Here is a 20,928-nt window from a genome sequence, read left to right as displayed (position 1 = left end):
ATCATGTCCAGAATTGACTGTTAAAGTGTTGGTCAACCTTTGCCTTCCCAGCTAAACTCACTTTAAACATTACTAGCTGTACTTAGCAGTTACCATTTAGGTCAAAAGCAGGCTGCTAGCACTGTTACGAGCATGTAGAGCAGATAAACTGTGAAAATGTTAGTCAACTATCTACCTCTCATTGAAACACAGTTATCAAGTTATCAGTTATTAAGGTTGTCACCGAGCTGTAGTTTGTGTCTAGTCACACTCCACAAGTGTTAGCATGCTAACTAGCTGGGCATTTAACTCTAAGTACAGTTGTGGTTAAAAGCAGGCTCACACTTGCAGAGGGGTTAGTAGACCTGGAAGTATGTCCTTCCAAGAGTGGACTTTTCATTAAAACAATTTTATATATATTTAGGAAAAATAACAAGATATTGATGTCACCTAGTTGTACTTGGTGTCTGGTCACACTCAGCAAATGTTAGCATGCTAACACGCTAGGTGAAGACTTCATATTGTAAATATGATCGTAAGATTTTTATGCTAATGTTTGCATTTACAGTTTTGCTTAGAGAAGGCTCCCAGAACAACTAGCAGTTAATATGTATGTGTGTTATTGAGACTGTATCATTAAAAAAAGGTTTTATTTTTTTGATTTCACTTTCTTTTCATTTCGACATGACTTTGTAACACCCATTTCACGGTTGAAAGGAGAGGGGGGCTGTCTGTTATTGATGCGTTTATTTTCTGTAAAATGCCAAATATAAAAGCCCAACTATAATCCTCCTTATCGAAAAACATCTGGCTCCAGCAATGATGACGATGGTATCAAAAAGAGAAGTAAAACTAAATGCTTTTCGAAGTGTTCAAAGAAAGAAAAATGAAGCAGAAAGTTGGGTACTTTTCCTGGACTTTTTCTTTCTTTCCTTTTTTTTTTTAACACAAGCTAATCATCAGAAACAGAAGCAGCAATGAAAGCAGTTGTTAGATGCAGCTCTGATATTTTTCAAGAACTGCTCCTTGTCTGGGTTTAGATGGTACCAACATTTCAGACACTATGTGATAATAGACTGCACACATTAACTTACATGACCTTTAAATTTAGGCATACATTGCACAGATTACTTATTACATAAGTTGGTGGCTATTTTAGACAATTCTCATTGTAGTGTCTGCTCTACTATTCAAACTATGCATTCTATAGTATGTTATGTGACCAAATAACAAGGAGACAATGGTGAGGAAAAAGACAAGGTGATGATTTGCATCTTCAATGACGAAGACAGTATAATAATAAACATCTGGACAAACTGGTTCAGTCACTGTGAATACACAGCCTGACATGGGATTGGACAGTATGCAACATGTCATTCTATGATCTAGTAGTAAAACCAGTGAGTTTGTATTTGTTGCCATGAAGGCCCTTGGCAACAGATGACTGGGATCCAATCCAACAAGTACTTAAGGTGTGTATGTAAACACCCGAGGCAAAAATAGAAAAAGGGCCACGCTCTGCTGTGTTTGGGAGACAGTAGATACGTCAGACTACGCAGGCCTTTAGACACATACACAATGGTCCAGCATGGCCTGTGAGGCAGCCAAGTATGGCTGCATTACAAAGTATGTGCCAGAAGTTTAATTAAAATAAATAAATAAATAAATGAGGCCCAGAAGGACTCCCAGGTTCAAAACATCAGCTTACTGCTCCACAAAGATCTCCAAAAAACAAACTAGTCACCAAAATACATTAGTTCTTACTTAATAATGCACTTTTGAAGACCTGGTGGGTTGATCGTGTACTCTCGTACTAGCTTTACTCTAAATGTAAGATGGTTGAATCGGTCATTAAAAGATGACTGGCATTTATCTCACCGAATGGAGACTTTAGAATAAGCAATTCATTTCAGTTTGAGTCGTTTCTGTAATATAAACAAAACCCTTGTCGCTCTTCTGCTATGCCAGTAGGTGGCAGCAAAGATCTACCAAAATGTCTAAGAAATCAGTGGCTTTGCATCTTGGAGACAACATGTATATAGGTCTAGACACACAGAGTGTGTTGAGGGGAAAACTTTGGAAATCCGTCATGACGCCAAAACCATTCATTAACATCTAAATATTTTATTATGAAAATAAGACAGAACATTTGCGCACATCTTTCCTTCTATCATGCAATAGAGCTTGATGGACACACATGAAGAGAGTGACAGTCTCTCTGCTATACCTGCAGTACAGTTCTTCATGTCTGTGAGGTTCACAGGGTGCCACAGTAAAGGAGTGCTGCAGACTATCCGCAGTCATTATGCATATGACAAATGATGTACAGTATCTGTATGTGGCTCACTGATGAAAGAGTGACTGTGTGTCTGTGATTGTGTATTTAGAGGCTTCTCTGTTGAAGGGCTTTTTTTGATGTTCACTTGGCCTCCTGAGCTTTTTTGGTGCTCTGTTTCTCCTTTGCCTGGTGGGACAAACCCAGAGACATTTTTATCAGTGACCCCGACACAGAAATCAGCAGAAAACACAAGAGTCTAACACACTACAGATGTGTAAAAGGAAAAATTATATTCATAAACTAGGCATGGGATGTTATGCTTGTGAGAAAGTACGCCTGCCCTCTAGTGGACAGAATATGGAAGTTTGAGTTTTCTCTGACCATCTTGAATCTTTTTCCCCATGTATAAATATTTTTTTCTTTGTGACCAAAAAAATAAATAACCAGCCTTATTTTAAAATGTTAAAGTACTTCTTTTTAAACCTTCCCAGACATTCACAATAGTAGTGATGTGGTCACTTTGGCCAAATATGTTGTCACAAAAATATATGTTCAAACCAGTGATTAATCAAATGATTTCAGTTTGATTTGTGGGCCTGAGATAAAGTAAAAGAAATCTTTAAAACAATAAAGATAAAACAATCAATGCAATTATGTGTTTACTTCAATGCTAAATGCATGCACACATAAATTTGACTTTTGTTGTATTGCCATTTATGGTAATTATACATTGTGATAAATATTGTTATTGTTTTATATCCTAGCCCTGAATGGAAGTGAGGTATTGTTGTGAAAAGCCAAAATTACCTTCTCCACCAAGGGTATTAACTGCTGGTACTCTGCCAGCGTCTTCAGTAGCTCCATGATGAAAGGAAGGTAGTTGTGCTTTCGTCGAATGTTTTCAATCTGTAAGAAGCAACATAAATTTAAGAAAAAAACTGGAGAGGAATAAAGTGGCAGTAAAACCTCTGTGGATGAGGTACATTCAGAGGTGACTGAAATCATTCTTGCCTTTACATATACACTATAATGTCCCCATGTTAATGGAAAGTCATTTTTGATTAAAAAATTTTTTTTTTTACTGTTCTCGAAGCAAACACTTGAGAAGGAATGCTGGAAAGTAAGAACATGTTCACAAACATGATTTCCAATAGTTGATTTTATCAATTTCCAAAATGCAAACAGAAGGAAAATCTAAATTTGGTGTGACCACCCTTTGCCTTCAAAACAGCATCAAACAAAGCTGCGGATTGTAGGATTGAAGTCAGGCATATGATTAACAAATTATACCAAACACCTGCTAAAACTTTAGCGCAGTACTGTGCATGTACTTCTACCAAAACAAATGCGATATGAACAACATGAACAACTTAAGTGTGAAGGAGAAACTCACTTTATATCGTTTAAGTTTCTGATTTTCCTCTTCAATAAGTAGCTGGTACTTTGCGATCTCTGACTGGATGGAACTAAGGAACGTGCTGCTCTGGTCTGTGTCCATTGGCTCATCCTGGTAACAGAAGGGAAAAAAGGATTTTAAAAGTATATAGGATGCTTGTGAGAATGGAGGGGAAAGACAAAGAATCTGCAACTAGATTTGTATTATTATAATGTGTATTTAAGGTATGATATATTCATTAGAACAACACCATAGGGTGTGGCCGGATGCAGGTGCAGCAGAGCACATATGTGATAACACCCAAAAATTATATTGTTTGGCATCATTAGCAACAAAGTACCTGTCACATTCTAAAAGCTGCATCTCATGACAAGCATGTATCATGTGTCATGTGTGTTGAACAACAGAAAACTAAAAACAAAAGGTTTTCTTTTTAACTTCCAAAAATGACAGCTACAAATGACAAAGCAAAAAAAATAAATCATTATTTTCTTTGTAATGTCTGCTCTGGATTCAGCTCTTCTGCTGCCACTCACTCACCTCAGTAAGCTGAGTCTGGAGCTCTGCGATTTTCCTCTCGTATATCATCTTTCTGTCTGACACGATGGCCATTAGGTTGAATCGGATCTCTCCTTCACTGTACCTGAAGAGAAAAACAAAATGAGAAGACAATTATACACCAAGAAAATCCACATAGTGATAGGGCTGGGGGGAAAAAAACATTAAATAAAAGTATAAATGTCCAAATCATTATGGCTTAGTGTTTTACCAAAAGGTGAAAAGCTAGTATTAAAATGAATTTCTATAACATGTAGAAAGATACTCACTTTTGTATTCTTTTCTCAATCACTGGCCGAACTGCGCTGATCCAATCATCTTGATTGCAAACACCTTTGTTGGGAAACGGATAGGAATAGAGAATACTGCAGGTGTCTGTGTATACCGGAACTGCAAGCACACACTGTACATCATCATAAAAACGGGCAGTTTAAGGGGAAAATTACCACAGCCAACGAGCCAAAAATTCAGCTGTGCACAGCAGGGCCTTACACAGAAGGCCTTCAGACATAAAACTGCCAATTTAAGTGCTAAATCCTCAAAGCAATAAAAGAAAACAACAACAAATTACATTTTTCTGCTTACCCAGGTCAATTGGCCCCTCTCGAAGTCCGTCCAGCTCGTATAGTCTGCCGTTAACAGGAACATAGCTCACAAAGTGGAAGGCGTCCTCGTCCTTTGCTGATGACTTTGCATCAAATTCAAACATCTGCTGTCTGTAACAAACAAAAATGATACAGTATGGATATGGGAATTAACACATATGACAAATGGTAATTAAAACAACACAGTGAAACGGGTACGTTTTTTGTCCTTAGTCATAAAATTGCTTTAATTCTTAAAACAGGAGCATAACCAGTGGGAATTCATGTCAAAAGGGCTGGTCAATTTTTCCAAGTAAATATGTGAAGTCAACCAAACAAAACCTCTGCAGCTGGATTTGATATGAACAGGAGCATACCTGGCAAAGCCGTTGTGAACTTGTCTGATCACTTCAGAGTTGCTGAGAGCCAGACCTTTCATCTAAAGAGAATGGAACACGCATGATTACAATACTGAGTGTATGACCAATGGCCTGAAAGATGCTGTAGTATATGCAACTAATTACATATTTTCAAATACATATGGTGTTTCCACTACTCAAAAATTAAAGTTACAATAAAATAGTTAAAATAAATAATTTGCTTCTATAAGATTATATGTTCAACAATTCCACCTTTTGCTCGTTTCTCCCTCTTATGATATTTCTGTCTCTAAAATCACAAAGCTATAATGTCTCGGCGGAAACACTTTTCTATATAAGAAACCAGAGAAAGTGAGCCTCATAAATCAGTTTAACCTGGTTCTTTCGAAACCTTGTGGGACAGACAGACAGACAGACAACTGAGTCATCATGATTTTTAAGGGTAAGAGGATAAAACTGTCTGTGTTATAAATGGAAGAGGGAAGTGCAATCGTGAGTTTTGTAACGACTTACTCCTCCAGAAGGGGAAAGCAGTACAAATGTTATTTTTAGAAAGAGCAATGAATAATTTATCACTTATTTGAATTTTAACAAGGCTGACACTGAACTTTTACAGGAAGACCCATGCTTAACATGAACATGTTTAACACAACACAACTCCTGAATCAAAAATACATAGCCAACATCACTTTTTTGGACTCGATATGAAAATACCATGAACATACAGCGGCGTCGAAACTCTGCGAAAACTCTCTGAACTCAGTCAGTGTGTCTCCAAGCAACATGTCAGAATGGGAACAGTTAAGCAGAACGCTGACAATTGCCTGTGTGGCACAAGCGTTGTTAATGACCTGAAAATACACACAAACAGAAAACGTCTCAAACAGAGCAAAACCTGGCATCCTTTTGTGGGGGGGGGGCTTAATGTCACAAACCCATTACATTAAGAAGCATGGGGCTTCATTCTCCAGCTCATTACATTTTGTAATTGGACTCAAGCTTCTCTTTTGTTCTGGCCAGTGTGAAAGCATACAAATGCACCAATACATAGCGAAAAACAGAACAGACTTTTTCATTTTTAATGTCATGCACATGCCAAAACCTACAGTACATTTGCCTTAGTCTTAACTGTATCATTTTAGCTTTTAAATTGAAGATCAGGAGCAACTCACTATGACAAACTATGATATATATTGACTGACTTAAATGATGCTAATCTTGATAATGGTGCTTTTTAAAAGGTGGCATAAAATGCAGCTGCAAAATGACTATGTTTCCCAATATTTAATAAGCCTAAACGTGGACATACTTGTTTAGCAAAGAAGATTTGGTCAAGTCTTGAGTCCTGGACAACAGACCCAGCGGGCTCTTCACCAGGCTGCCACTTGAACAGGAAAATCAAGCCGTGAACTGGTCTGGAACAGAAAGATGAATTAAAAGGCTTTTCCTCAGTGAGGGCATGAAAGAAATCGAGGGTGCAAGTATGGACATACTTTAAGTTGTCAAAGTTCTCTGGCTCCATACTCCAGATCTCCTCAACCTGGGCTCCTTTGCAGCCTGGCAATGACAAGTCAAGCATCAAACACTCATTCGCAGTTTACATCGCTGTTGCATTGAAAGCTTCATATTTATTAGAGAACAATCAAGAGTGCCTCAGTTTCACGACAATGATTGTGTCACCACTCATGAGTGACGGATTGCTTTCACGCGCCGTTGTTTTGAACGCTGAGTAATGCTAGCTAGTTAGCTTGTCTAATCAGGTTAACACGCACTGCACAATTGCTTGCGGCCGCTTTTATGTTAATTTTGGGTAGCAAAAGAAAATGCAATGAAAATTTTAATATATTTAGACTGCACGAGAAAATTAATAGTCGCTAATTTATTTGGTATCGTTAGCTGCACAGCAGCTATTTAGCAAGCGATGTCGCATAGCCACGTTCAATTGAATGGGAACGCTAGCCCTTAGCTATGAGCCACTTACCAAATCCTTTTATCAATTCTGTGAACACCCCGGGGTCACTCTCCATCAGACACCACTCTCCTGCGCTGCCAGCCATTGTTAAAAAAAATAGTTTATTCACGCAACTGTGGACATAAACAAAATGCAAAGGACCGAGCTTAGCTGCACACGGAGAAGACAGGCTAACTAAAGAAGCAGTGAAGTGACGTCGTCACTGCTGCAATGTGGGTAGGTGCGCATGATTTACGTTACAGCCCACACCGAATTTAGGAGACTAATATTTTTATTTTGTTTTTTTACAAGCAACGACTTCCAAATATTGACGGCAGACGATTTTTAAATAAGTATGTCAATTTGAAGCCAATGCAAACCCCAAATATTACATGATGACGTATGATGACTATCTTTTCTAAAATAAAGCCAATATCCGCCCTCCTAAGTAAAAGGGGTGAACAAATGAAGCACTCAAAGAAAAAAGGCACAGTGAAAACTTATGGAAATTTACCTAAATGGATTCAGTTTATTCATTAAATACGTTTGTTTGTGACCTCATATAATTGCTTGCTAATGTTTATATTCATAAAATGAGCACCAGTGATTTTCCAATGATCTCCAAAGTTAAAAAAAATCAACTTCCAACCTAATTTTAAATAAAATAAAATCAAAAATCAACATCAAAGGCATTAATATGAAAGATGCTGACGAGAATTTTTTCATGCCAATACTTTCCTTACCATATGAACAAATAACAAATGTTCCTTAAGAATGTTCATATGCTTGTCACATTAAAATGTGTGCATCAAGACAACAGAATAAAGATAAAACAAATAAAGCCATAAAGAAAGTTCTGCAGCAACATGATCAGTTTGATGAAGCTTGATGCTTCGAGAGGTAATGTGTGTCCACGAGTGTAATACTGTTCAATAGAACCATGCAGAAAAGATGTATTAGAAGTATTTTGACTTATATGCATGTACACCCTTTGTTTAAAAGACAGCAACTTTAACAAATGTACTTTACAACTCTGGACGGAAAAATCAAATATCCAATGCACTTTGAAAAATAAATCACAATCAAACTCAAGTAGCCTATTGTCCAACTTGTAGCGTAAGACTGTGAAAACATGTAATAAATATGTGATTGTAAAATACTACAAAAACGGTTAGTCATTTATCAGACTCAAACTGTCCGCTGCCCGAGCCTTCAGAGCTGGACGCAGCGCAGCAGGGCGCGCACGTTTCGATCAAGGGCACCAACTTTCCCTGCTGATGGAGCTGTTTGGTATCGGAGCCACCGCCGATGCAGTTTCCATTAATGAAGACTCTCGGCACCTGAACATACAAATCACGGCATAATATTCTGTTAGACTGCAAGTAGGGTAAATTATTTTTAAATAGATTCATTATCGTAAGGTTATGTCACACACATTACTGTTTGGTTGGCATGTGGTAGTTGACACAAGCATGTTTTTCAAATATTGGGAACTGAATCTGTTGTATGAGACATACCAAGTAGCTGGTAAGTTGGTCTATCTTGACACAGATGTAGCTATTTTGATTCAAGACAAAATTCTTGGTGTCTGGCCATAATAAACTCACTAGAGGAGTTCACCTAAATTTAACTTCAATGTAGAGCTGCCAGAACAAACAACACTCACAGAAATTCCTGTTTTGAGTATTTCTTTATTAGATGCTGAATTAGAGGATTGCTTTGTTACTTGAAATTCCAATCCCAAAATATGACATGAGATTCTTACCGTTCTGGCACCAGTGATCTGAGTCAAGGCATCTTGCAGTCGCCCCGCATCACCATGTTCATCCAGTTCAATCACTTTGTAGGTTGCACCGATTTCATTGAACACATTCTTGGCCATTTTGCAATAGGGACAAGTGGTCTTAGAAAATATCACAACACAATGCTGTGACACAATTTCCTGAAAAAGCAGAAACATAATAAGACTTTAGGTAAACATCAGTACAACACAGACTACATGTGAAAATATGTACACGTTTAATATCATTTCATCACGTAAGCTGAAACCAGAAATCAATACATTCATCCTAATGTTTTAAAGCACTTCTTCACATGATAATTGTAGACATAATAAACAACAAATGCCTCTTTGTTCAGTATGCTATCCTATTCACCTACAGATCAGTACAGTAGGTAACGAATGCTGGAATGAATTGACAAAAGATGACAAGCGAACACTGGCAACTGTGTAGACATATCCGTTGAAACTGACCTTGTTCTGTTCTTGATTTGGAAGCCAAATCGGACACAGATGTTTAAAAACAGGTTGTAGGACACTATGTTAACTACAAGTTAACAGATCTGCACTCTTCTACATACCTGAACGTACCGCACACAGGCTGTGCTGGACAGACTTGCAGGAGTGGAGGATGTGAAATTCCCCATCCTGAAAGATGCAAATCACAGTATTGGAGCACACTGTGGTTAAAACATTTGGTGCATCGTTACATGACTGTACAGCACACTCTACTACACAGCAGTTAGCTCTGAACATGTCCTGGATTGAGCAATGACCTTATGAACGTAAAGACATCATTGGAAGAGACGAAGCTGAGGCTAACAATTAGCATCACAATAACATGAACTGCTAGTCTGAAAAGACACATGTCTATTGGTATGGTCCACGCTGCTCAACACGACGTAATAAATGTCGTTGTATTTCTCCTTCTAACGCCAGGTCTTAAATTGAGATTATTGTTCTTAATAATCCAGGATTAGGAGTACACATGCTCTTTCACGGTCAGTAGAGGGCTCAGAGTTGATGTGCGCGAGGGACAAACCAAACCCCTTACACTATTCGTCAACATATAGATGAAACGCTCATATGAATGGTAATACGACATCGTAAATCGTAGCGCTATATACATAACAAAAACGTACGCACTTATTTACAATTCGGCAACTATTTAAACCACCTCCAGGAAATCGTTTCATCAGCACAGCGACAAACATTTGGTACAGGGTGACCGAGCATGACACTGAAATGAACAACTATGGCAACGTAAAAGTTGACATATAAAAAAAATATTGCATTAGAGATGAGTGACATGACGCCGAAATCAACAAAGGAAGATACAAAATCCTAGATATTACAAATAATCGCCAATAGCCTGCGACACATTAACATATATTGAACATAGATTTGGCAAAGTTACTACACAATCATTACAGCTCGGCTAACATGTGGCAGTATTCGCACACGTGCTTTTCCCACCTTCTGGGCACCAACGATGATGTTAAACATTGTATAAGATATGATATTTATTTAATAGTTGTTGTGTTTTCCCAACGTTCATCAGTAGTTTGTTCGTCATGAACAGGCAAGCGAGTTATTTTTAAAGTCAAGCTAGCGGGAATGACCTTCGGCAGTAGTTCCACGCCGTCCTCGGAAAACTTCCTGCTCGAGAAAACATTGCAGTAATGTAACAAGCGGCCGAAAGGTAATCGATCCGTCGGCTTAGATCAGATGAAACATGCGGTGTGAGCCGCACAAACGGCTGGAGCCTACCTTACGTGACCACCGGAAGCAGTGTGTGACGTACTAGGCAAGCCACCAGTAACGTCGACAAAACACCGCGTGTACATGTGACCAATTCACTATAACTGTAAATCATGACAAGGGCAACTGTGTGCATAATATTACACCGTGTTTAAATATAGTTGCGAGGTACTGGGTCAACATTTCCAACTGTTGTTTTTCTGCTTCAGCCGAACTCAAACATTTAAATATTCAACAGTTGTTGAATATTTAAATCTGTGACCTTAGTGTGGGCAGAGCAAAGTGCACAGCTGTCTCAGTGAGGACATGTCATAATTGCCTAACCCTAACCTAGACATACAGTCCTATCTCTCATGAAGCTATTTAAAGTTGCTACTTTGAAGCTACTTTCCTGAAATGTCCTCACCCACTGTGTGTGTCCTTATCTATTGTTTTTCAATTTCAAGTGCTCTCCAGGACACATTTTCCTCTGGGACAATAACAATATAATAATAGTCAATCTTAACTTCCTATGGTTGATAGGTGTTTTAAGATATTCAAGACGACACAGAGAGAAATGCAAATGTTGAGGTTTCTCCAAGACAAGTATTTACAGTATATGTATGTATAAGACCAAAACAATCTCCCTTGACCCATCTTTGGGTATAGTCTCTGGGAATGATTGATAACTGTTCTATGTCTCTTTCAGAAATGTTGTGATAAGATTTTATTAGACTTTTTTGTTTGGCTATATGCTAAACAGAGGTAGGAATAAATAAAATGTATCATTTGTATTAAATATTGTTAATTTTGCCAACAATCGTTCACTTATACAGTTGAGAGAGACAGATTTTATAATTTTACAAACTTGGGTGCTGAGTGTGCACCAGTGGAACACCAGCAGAGAGAGGAGATAATATTCGTCTGTCATCTTGCTCCCTTTACAGGCATCAGTGTCGCTTCAAATTCACATTATTTCTTCCTTTATCCTCCACAGACTTTTGTTTCTCCTCCATCTTCAAATGAAATGCATTAGTTCTCAATTTACTGTTTCCCCGTTGCCACATTAGCCCAGCTTAGGCTCAGGAATCAATCACAAATCTAAAGATTTCTGATGAGGCAGAACAGAAATGCTTTCACTTCAAATACATACTTCTCTCCCCCTAAAAGTTGAGGCAGAAATCCATCATCTCAGAATGGATTCACACCATCAAAGATATAAAGGTTTGCCCTGGAGGGGGTGATGTGCTGACACAAAGCCAAAAATGTTATGTGAGACAGTGGAGAATCGCATCAGGGGTTCAAATACCTGCTCACAGCAATACAATACATATGATAACAGACAAGGAGTGGATAAATCATTGTGCATGTCCAGGTGATCTCTACAACCCAAGTCCTGGATGGAGCTTCAACATAAGGCTACACTCTGTGCCTTCCTGCCCTGGATTTTTTCCAGCGTACTACCTTTAACTTCACATTAAAGGATAAGAGCTTCTTTCCGGAGGAACGCTTCATCCATCACTTCTTCCCCTGTGCAACCTCGGAATCATCTCTCTTCCAAGGAAATAAGCTGACACAACCTGCACTGGGGTTATCTTACCTTCACGAAAAGTTGATCAAGGGGCAGGGTAAACACTGATTCCCACTATCTGCTCAAAGGGTTGCCATGGTTAAAAAAGAAGAAAAAAAGTGCTGGCTACCTTGTCTGCTAAAAATCCTCTGTTATGTAACAGATGAACTTACATCAGAGAGTTTAAACTGCATGTAGCTCTTAAATAAATTAAGGTGGTTTAAGCACACAAAGTACCTTAAGTTAGGGCTAAGTTATATTTTTTTTTTCATAAAAACACACTGTTGTAACTAGGGCTGATTAGATTAATTACTTATTAAATTAATTGTCAACAACTTTTATATTCGATTAATTGGTTTTTTCCATATTTAAAACAAGCTTTCTGATTCTACAGCTTCTTAAATGTGAATACTTTCTGGGTTCTTTGCTCCATATAAGACTTAGACTTAGACTTCCTTTTATTGTCATTGCACAGAAAACACAGCAGTGAAAACTGGCAACGAGATTTCGAAAGAAATCAATCAAAACCAAATCATTTTGGTTTGTGGACAAAACAAGACATCTGATAAGATCATAATTTCCAGTTTTGGTAAACACTGATCAGCATTTTTCAACATCTTCTGACATTTTACAGACCAAGGAACTCGATTATTCGAGAAAAAAGTCATCAGATGAATCGATTAAGAAAATAATCAGTTGCAGCCCTAGACACAGCATAACACATCACAATATCCTCAAAAAAAACTATAACACTGTAACAATTCTTCCAACATTTGGTGTCAAACTGGTCTCAAACAGTGGGAATCTTGCAACGTCATCCCCTCCTCTGTGCTGTGTGAACTCCAGCTTGTCCCCAGTGATGTGAAAACAAAAAAAACATGAATACAATTTAGTTGTGTTTGTATATTTATGAGACAATGTTGCTTAATTCACGAATTTCATCAAATCCTAGTTTGAAAAAGAAGCATATCCTCTTTTATGGGACTAATTAAGCATCATGAATAACCACCATGTAACATTTTTATGTAAATGTTCCAATGTTTTTGTCCAGAGATGATCAAATGAAACTCTTAAAAGTTACAAAGACATTTTTTTTTCTTTTTTGAAGAAGATACCAGTCAGACAGTTGGGAAAATGAATGCAGAGCCTTGTCATGTAAAACAGGTCGGTAATGAGGCGTGAAACAAAACATTTCAAGCTGCACGGAAATTCTGACACGTGGAACTGGGATTCTTTGACAAATTGTCGGTCGATGCCATCGCTCTATTTGGGGCCATTATGCCACGTAACAGCAATGTCATCACGACACCTATTGAGGCTCCTGCCACCGATGGTGTGGACAAGCAAATGACAAAAATGTGCTTAACCTTTTAACCTCTAATTGTGTAATTGGGCAATGTTCATAAACCACAACGTATGGACCGTTGTACATAAGATACCACATGAGAAAATCTGGACACTCGGAAGAGAAACTTAAAAACCAGGGCGTCCTCACAGCCGTTTGCTGTGGAATTTGTCGTCGGTAAAGAATGAGCAGCCATTAGTGTGATCTATGTCACACATCTCAGTGGCATTAGCCAACTGATGCTTCACTTTGACAAATTAGAGCCATCACAGGGTGAGTTGTTGACGTTGCCTCTTCTGATTTAACATTTGTTTGTGATAAAAATCGGTGGTGAGGCATCCGCAGTGTGTTTATGGGTTCATTTATTTCAGTCTTTCAAGGGCACGTGAGACCGTTACAGTACTGCAGGCGTGCATTGTGTTGCTGACAAGACACCGACGAAAACCCATCGACGGAATGGAAAACTGTCCATCACTGTGCTAGAACAAATGGTTACGTTCATGTGGATCAGCAATTCAGTGCCTCAGAACTGTCTGCTCCACACAGTATGTCTGGAGTCACACACACTGGCCTTATAACAACACACAATACAACTAAACATAAAGGAGATTCAAGCTGTGCTGCTGTAGAGGGACAAGTTATCTTAAAGTAGAAACATTTAAACTGTCGTTGTTGTTTTATTTGATCAGATGTGTGAAGATTGAGCTGTTGAAATAAAATGCTGGAGCACATTCAGGTCAGCTCCAATGTTACTGAACTATCCCAAAGTACTGCAACCTGATCAAGGGCCAAAAAAGGAGCTGGTACTTCCATTTATGGCATGTTTCCACTAGCATAGTACCTGGTAGCAGGTACTTTTTTAATGATTGGTCACAGGAGTGCCGTCACAGGAAGAAGAACCCGAACAATGCCAAACTGTAGATCAGTTAAAAAGACATAACAATCCTAAAAACGTGGGTCATGGAGGAAGTACTGACCAAATATTTTGAATGAACTGATTCTAATGATTCAGTTACACTGAAAACAACTGCTTTACAAGTCACTCGTCAACTCGTTTGTGTGAAACAAAGCAGCGGCAGTTTCATGCAGCCGCGTAGTGATGACTCCGCCCACGTTGAGTAGGTACTATTTTGTAGTGGAAACCCAACCTAAACCGTGCCGTGCTGCGGCGAGCTGGGACCATAGGTGAAAAAGGGGCTTTAGTTCCTGGTTCCAGCAGTGAAAACACACATAAAGTCCTGGCGATGGAAGCACACCTCATCTAACGTGTGTAGCTGTTCTGAGCGACTGCATCGATGTGAATCACACGGTCATGCAGAGTGGGCAGATTCGATACAGGTAAATTAAAGGGCACGTGTTTTCAAAAAAAGCTTCTTGCGGAAAAACATTCACAGTGTTGCACTTGGTAAGCAAAGTCATGCAAAAGTCCTTACACTGACAAATCTCATATCACAGGAGAGTCTGACAGCAACATTTGCCGGAGTATAGGATCTATAATTAATTTGGAAAGTAGTTTGCCAGTTCTTATGAGATGAATTTGTTATTTTATTTTGATGTAAAATATTTTGATTTGTGATCAAATAGGCCACAATGAAGTGAAGCATAATTGAAGTCGTATTCTTACATGTTTTGCCCCTTGTTTGCAAAATACATTTGATTTATTTAAAGTGCAGTGAAAACAAATAGTCCTTTTGTGCTTATTGTTTGCCCACATCTGTCATCTGAACTTTTCGGAGTTGATTTTTCAGCTGTTGTCCTTCACAGGTTCCCTGCACAATAATATTTCCTTCACCGCTACTAGCTGTTGCTCTGGGCTATGTAGCCTGATACGATAGAAAAATCTCACTGTAGTCTCCATTGATCAAAGCAAGCTCTTGGCCACATCTTGATTGAGTGCTGTGGATTTTCTGCTTAACAGGCAATTGGCAGAGTGCATAATAACTTATTTTTAGTCAGTTCATCAATAAGCTAACACCAAATTCTATAACACTTATCGGAAGGATAAGTAAAAGTGTGTGTAGCTGGGATTTTTCACTCCGTGTGAGTTTCAGTCAGGAAGGTCGCTGAGCTGCAGCCAGACACGACTATTTCTACAGTACGGTGCTGGCTGCAGTCGCGGCGGTCTGGGCTCCTTCCAGCTCTGCTCAAAACTGGGTCCAAAAGGGTCCAGACTGAGCCAACACCAAGACAGGAGAACATCAGGAGGTATTCAGGGACATGATTGGTTGTGAAAAACGCACTGAATCGATTTATTCACATGTACAAATAAGACAATGTTCCATCAATCACCTATAACGCTTATCCTTTTAGAGCGACAGATGGAAGCTTTTTATGAGTCTTTATGAAAATTAAAACACTGAAAACGGGGTATTAAACTAATTAGAGTCTCTCGGTTTTTACCTTAACTTGTTTCTGCAAGTCTTGAAGCCTGAAATATTTAACATTAACTCCCGTGCTGTGGGACAATACTGCAAAACGGAGAGAAACAAAAATTGTACTCCGATTCGAACAATAACTCGGAGCATAAAAAGTTATGATCAAATAAAACAACGCCATTCCCCCCTGAAAAAAAAGACTTTCATATAAGCTACAACTGAACTGTAGAAACTATGTCTTGAGGAAACTTAATTTCATGACTCTCTCAGGGGGGAGAGAGTTCACATCCACAGTCCATTCTGTGTAAAGATTGTGGATTTTGGTGATGTGTAAACAAAACATACAGTCACTATCAACCCTACACCATCGCCTCTTTTTTAGGACTATTAATTGCTCCATTCCTTTTTATACCAAGCACCACCTGAGAAAATATTGAGCTCTTGGAGTAACGCCATTATCGCCAACGTTCGAATACAGTGGTGTAAATAGAATAGTCGAGCAAAGTCAGCTCCAGACTTTTCACAGGAGGCAATTTGCTGTCATTCTCCTCTTCCTCACACACTGGTACAGTGAAATTAGATTAAGATGGAGCGAGAGATGAGGTGACTAATTATTGGTGTCCGAATTCTGCTTCTTTTTCATTTTTTAAGGAGTAAAATAATAGCATAATAACCTATGAACAACAAGAACCCCTTTGTTTTTTCTCCTTTGTTTTACATTTACTGAAAGATAATTTTACAAAACATGAAATTTCTTGAGAAATATAAGTGCAATTTCAACAATATCATGCCTAAATTTACTATTTACACAACACACGGGATCTATAAAGGCACAAACATTTAGTCACAGGTATCTGGAGCATTTGACATTACGCTTAGATTAGTGTGAAATTTTAACAAATTCATCCTGTGGGCCGATTGGACCCTCTGGCGGGCCGGTTCTGGCCCCCGGGCCGTATGTTTGACACCCCTGGCTTAAAGGGTTAAGATCTCAGCTTAATTTCACTCAAGAAAACTCTGTGTATGGAAAGTGATTAGGTGTGCTGTATATAGGACAAAGGGACCTCTCTGGGTCTGCACTCTATATTGTTGTTGGACAGCTTATGTAGCTGCTGCCCTCAGAAGCGCGGCGTCCTCCCAGTGCAAAACAACAGATACTATGGCAGCAATATATTTCTCAGGACAGGACAATTTATGAGACCATCACTATTAATCATCGCTGTGGGAAAGGGAGATTGCCTAACTCATCCAGAGCCCCCCCATAGAAATGTAATTCTCCCATCGCCTCAAGTGCTTATCGGGGGGTGGGCGGGCGAGCGTGCGAGCGGCACATGCATTTTTTGCCCGTGCGCGCTTGGACTTGGACCCACTCTGGCATGGCAATAAGCTGTGGTGATTTAATATCCGTTTGCTGCATGCTTTTTCTTGGAAGTGTAATCAGTCCACAAGATTCTGCGCGGGGCTGTCATGAATCTGCTGGCCGCTCACACCACCCCCAAACCCCACCTGCTCTGGGGGACAATCACCGGCCCGCCAGCAGGACATGGCAGATCCAGCAGCTACTCCTGATTACACTCATGACTCTGGCTGCCGATTGGCTGTCAGGGTGCAATCACGCATACAGTTTGTTTTCTTTTTTTTTTATTCTTGGTTTGCATGGTGAAGCTTTCAGTGGTGAAGCCATTGTCTTGGGGAATTTTGTCAACTTGATTGAACAGAGATGTTTTGAAATGCAAATCTGTTTTTACTTTGCACAGAGAAAGTGAGCGGCACTTGCTTTCTGTTCCAGAAATAAAAGCACTGAGGGAGGAGGACTCAGAGACAGTCTGCAGTATACAACTGACATAAAAAAGATTATGTGGTGCGATATAGATTTAAAGGGCCAGGCTCTGGTTTTGAAAAGTGAAGCCTTGGAAGAAGGATGCAAGTAGACGGCAACTTTTGACTTTGAATAGAAGTCTATGGCAAATGAGCTTCTATTTCTCACTTGATTTATAACATCTGTAAATATTTTTTCTAGAGTTAATAGTCTCAATCGCTCGTTTTACCTCTTCATCAATAGAATATGATGCCAAGTGTGTAAATTACATTTCCATTTAAAGGAAAGTAGACAATAAAGCATTGGCACTTATGAGTGGACGCCAGTGGGTCATTGACATTTGGTATCATCCAACAAAGATCCGGATGTAGTATTCCAGACTTGCAGCATCCTGACATTTTTAACTTTCTGTTAAGCTCTCCCTTATCCTATGCCGGAGTACGACGGAGTAGACATTGCAATACAAGCATGTATACGAAGTGATCATTTCACAAGCCGGATCTATTGCTCGTTTCATGGCATTGATCCGCCTCTGACTTCTCTCATCTCTCAGATCTTTGGGGAAAAATGGTAAAAATGTTTCTTCCCCTTTGCTTGTTTTAGTATTCCAGGACAGCTATCCACCACCTTCACTTCATATGAATACAGAGTTAAGAGGCAATACATCTATGGATTTGAACAATGCAGCTTCCTGTCAAAATGGCATGACAGGATTGTGTGACGACGGCTATTGGTTGCAGGTGACACGTGTAAACTTCCAGTCTCAAAAACTGATGTGAATTTCATGGGCTGAAAGGTTTGCAAATGTTAATTTTTATATACTTTTTTGACGCCAGTAAATGTGTTCCCACACAAAGTTTTGTCAATCCAGGTGTAATTTAAATAAATTGTATTTAACTAGTTGTTACCATAATTATCCTGTACACGATTCTGTTCACACAGAATGCTGCTACAGTGTATCCAGTGTTTCAGTGTGACAGTGAATTGGGCCATTAAACTCTTGACAGCCTGCACTTGGATCCTGACTCATGCAAAAAAAAAGTATTATCTTACTTATAATATGTCATAAAAAGTCATCTTAATCGGTGGTCTCTGAGACTCTGCGGCGGTCACACAGACTCACAGAGACACACGCAGCATCAGGATGTCGATTGTTGACGATCTTGTGTTTCTTTACGAATCGTAATGCGAATGTAAAACAGCGAAAATGGGTTTCAAAGTGGCTTCCTGAACATAACAGCGAGTTCAGTGAACTTCAGTCATCTCTGTGGCAGTGGCATGGCTGCAGGGTAGGCAAATCAGGCAACTGCCTGGGGCCCCCGAGCTGAGCGGAAGCCCAGGAGAACAGCTGATAACGTCAATTCACATACATCACTACATTTATAAGAAGCTGCTTAAAGCTGCAGTAGGCAGGATCACTGGGAAAAACCCACTTGTTTTACCCACAAGTTATTGAAATACTGTCATCAGATAAACACTGACATCTCAGACACATCTCCGAGTTTTATCTTTCTATTTGTCATATTCCGTTCCAGTAGTGACAATGTCTCATCAGGAAATTGCACTCGCAATGTATTGCTCGTATTATTGGACCACTGACTTTTACATGTGAGGGTACTAGCGAACTTCCTTGTGGAACCACAAGCAACTTGAGGTGGTTAAAGACAAGATAACGTAAGTATAGTTAACTGTAAAATAGGTTCATCTAAGATTAGTTGGACATAAGCTAGCATAAATTAGTTAACGCTAACATATGATTAGTTAAAGATAACATAAGATTAGTTAGACACAAGATAGCATATAATTAGTTAAAGATAACTTAACATAAGTATAGCTAACTGTAAAATAAGATAAGATTAGCTAGATATAGGCTAGCATAAGTTAATTAAAGATAAGATAACAAGAGTAGTTAAAGATAAGCTAACACCAGATTATTTAGAGATAGAAGGAACATTGTGAGTTCAAACATAAAACTCAGAGTTGATGAGAAAGTTTCTTTGTCTCCTACAAACATTTAAATTTAAATATATATATATATTTTTTTTTTTACCAAGTCAAGAGTGTGCCACCAACCGAACAGACACGTCCAGTGGACCTCTGCACACATGTGGACACGGAAAGTAAGACCTGCATTTATTTATACTATGACTGGCTGTGCACGACAAAACATTTTATTTATTTATTTTCTGTACAACTCTGCCCTTTTCCCCCCTTTCAGTGGCTTTGTGTGTGTGTTTTTAAATTTTAGAATAATCTATTCTGTGTTTTTTGTTTTTAAGTGTAAATTGGATGTGTCTGTGTATTGATGTGTGTGAGTGTTTGAGTGGTGGTAGGGAGGGAGGTGAGGGTGTTTTTACGTGAAGCACTTTGTGTTTCATTTAATGTGTATGAAAAGTGCTACGTACAGCTAAAGTCTGATGGATTGATTGGTGGACAAGAGGCAGCAATCGCACTGTGGCGTGCTCAGGTTTGCATAAATGTGTTGTCTGACACGTCGGTTTTTAAAGTGCAATACAAACGTTTCAACGAGGAGCAGAAATTGAAAGATTCCTACGTGTTGAGGGAAAGAACTGAGGCTGTTTCAGGAGCAAAAGGAGGTAACAAGTGCTCTGTTGGTGTATTTGAATTCATTAATTCTTTAAATCTTTTAAGCAACTTTGGGTTTGGAGTGGTTTTTGTCAGAGAAGATGCAACATTTTGTTCAAGTGATTGCTGTTATGTCATTGTGAAAAAAAGATTCTAAAGATTCAGTTCACTGAAAATAATTGTTTATTTACATTTTGAGTTACAATGAGTTGAACTGAGTCTGTAAGTGTATTCCAACTATTGCAAAGGACTGGGTGAGGTATATAAAATTGAAAGCAAGTCATTTTAGGGCAGAAAAATGTTTAGGTTACAAGCATTTCATGGGTTGTACTGGCGATTTAAAGTTATCCAAACAGGTAAGAAGGAATGGGTGAGGTATAATCTGCCAGATATTAGCCTCATGAATGAAACCAAGTGATTTTGAGGCACTAAAAACTGTAAGGTCATAAGGTCGAAGCTGCAATCACTTTTTGTCAAGTGGGAGTGTACATTTTATAAGTTTTACTGGCCCTTTAAGTGTATTCCAACAAGTACAGAGGATTGGGTGAGGTATAATCTGTCAAATATTAGCCTCATGAATGAAGCCC

General features: G+C 38.9%; 2 protein-coding genes across 4 annotated transcripts; both read right to left on the bottom strand.

The window, feature by feature from the left end:
- Positions 1-2,087: 2,087 nt before the first annotated feature.
- Positions 2,088-7,379, bottom strand: uchl5 (ubiquitin carboxyl-terminal hydrolase L5). The gene is made up of 11 exons (XM_044044184.1): positions 7,157-7,379; positions 6,669-6,732; positions 6,485-6,590; positions 5,901-6,026; positions 5,173-5,234; positions 4,797-4,927; positions 4,481-4,544; positions 4,194-4,296; positions 3,651-3,764; positions 3,065-3,163; positions 2,088-2,443 (listed from the first exon to the last, which is right to left on the bottom strand). Exons 1-11 carry the CDS (start codon positions 7,230-7,232, stop codon positions 2,399-2,401), a joined length of 990 nt encoding a protein of 329 aa, XP_043900119.1. The 5' UTR covers positions 7,233-7,379; the 3' UTR covers positions 2,088-2,398.
- Positions 7,380-7,631: 252 nt separating this feature from the next.
- Positions 7,632-10,768, bottom strand: glrx2 (glutaredoxin 2). Of its 3 annotated transcripts, none has more exons than XM_044044187.1 (4): positions 10,677-10,768; positions 9,488-9,554; positions 8,892-9,068; positions 7,632-8,466 (listed from the first exon to the last, which is right to left on the bottom strand). In XM_044044187.1, exons 1-4 carry the CDS (start codon positions 10,751-10,753, stop codon positions 8,302-8,304), a joined length of 486 nt encoding a protein of 161 aa, XP_043900122.1. In that variant the 5' UTR covers positions 10,754-10,768; the 3' UTR covers positions 7,632-8,301. The 3 variants fall into 3 exon arrangements, with proteins under 3 accessions (XP_043900122.1, XP_043900123.1, XP_043900121.1); XM_044044188.1 differs by lacking the exon at positions 10,677-10,768 and adding an exon at positions 10,529-10,670; XM_044044186.1 differs by lacking the exon at positions 10,677-10,768 and adding an exon at positions 9,683-10,513.
- Positions 10,769-20,928: the final 10,160 nt, after the last annotated feature.

Source organism: Solea senegalensis, linkage group LG14, assembly GCF_019176455.1.
Source record: "Solea senegalensis isolate Sse05_10M linkage group LG14, IFAPA_SoseM_1, whole genome shotgun sequence".
Classification (NCBI taxonomy): Eukaryota; Metazoa; Chordata; class Actinopteri; order Pleuronectiformes; family Soleidae; genus Solea; species Solea senegalensis.
Note: the sequence above shows the minus strand (reverse complement) of the source record. Positions and strands in the feature narration are given on the sequence as shown.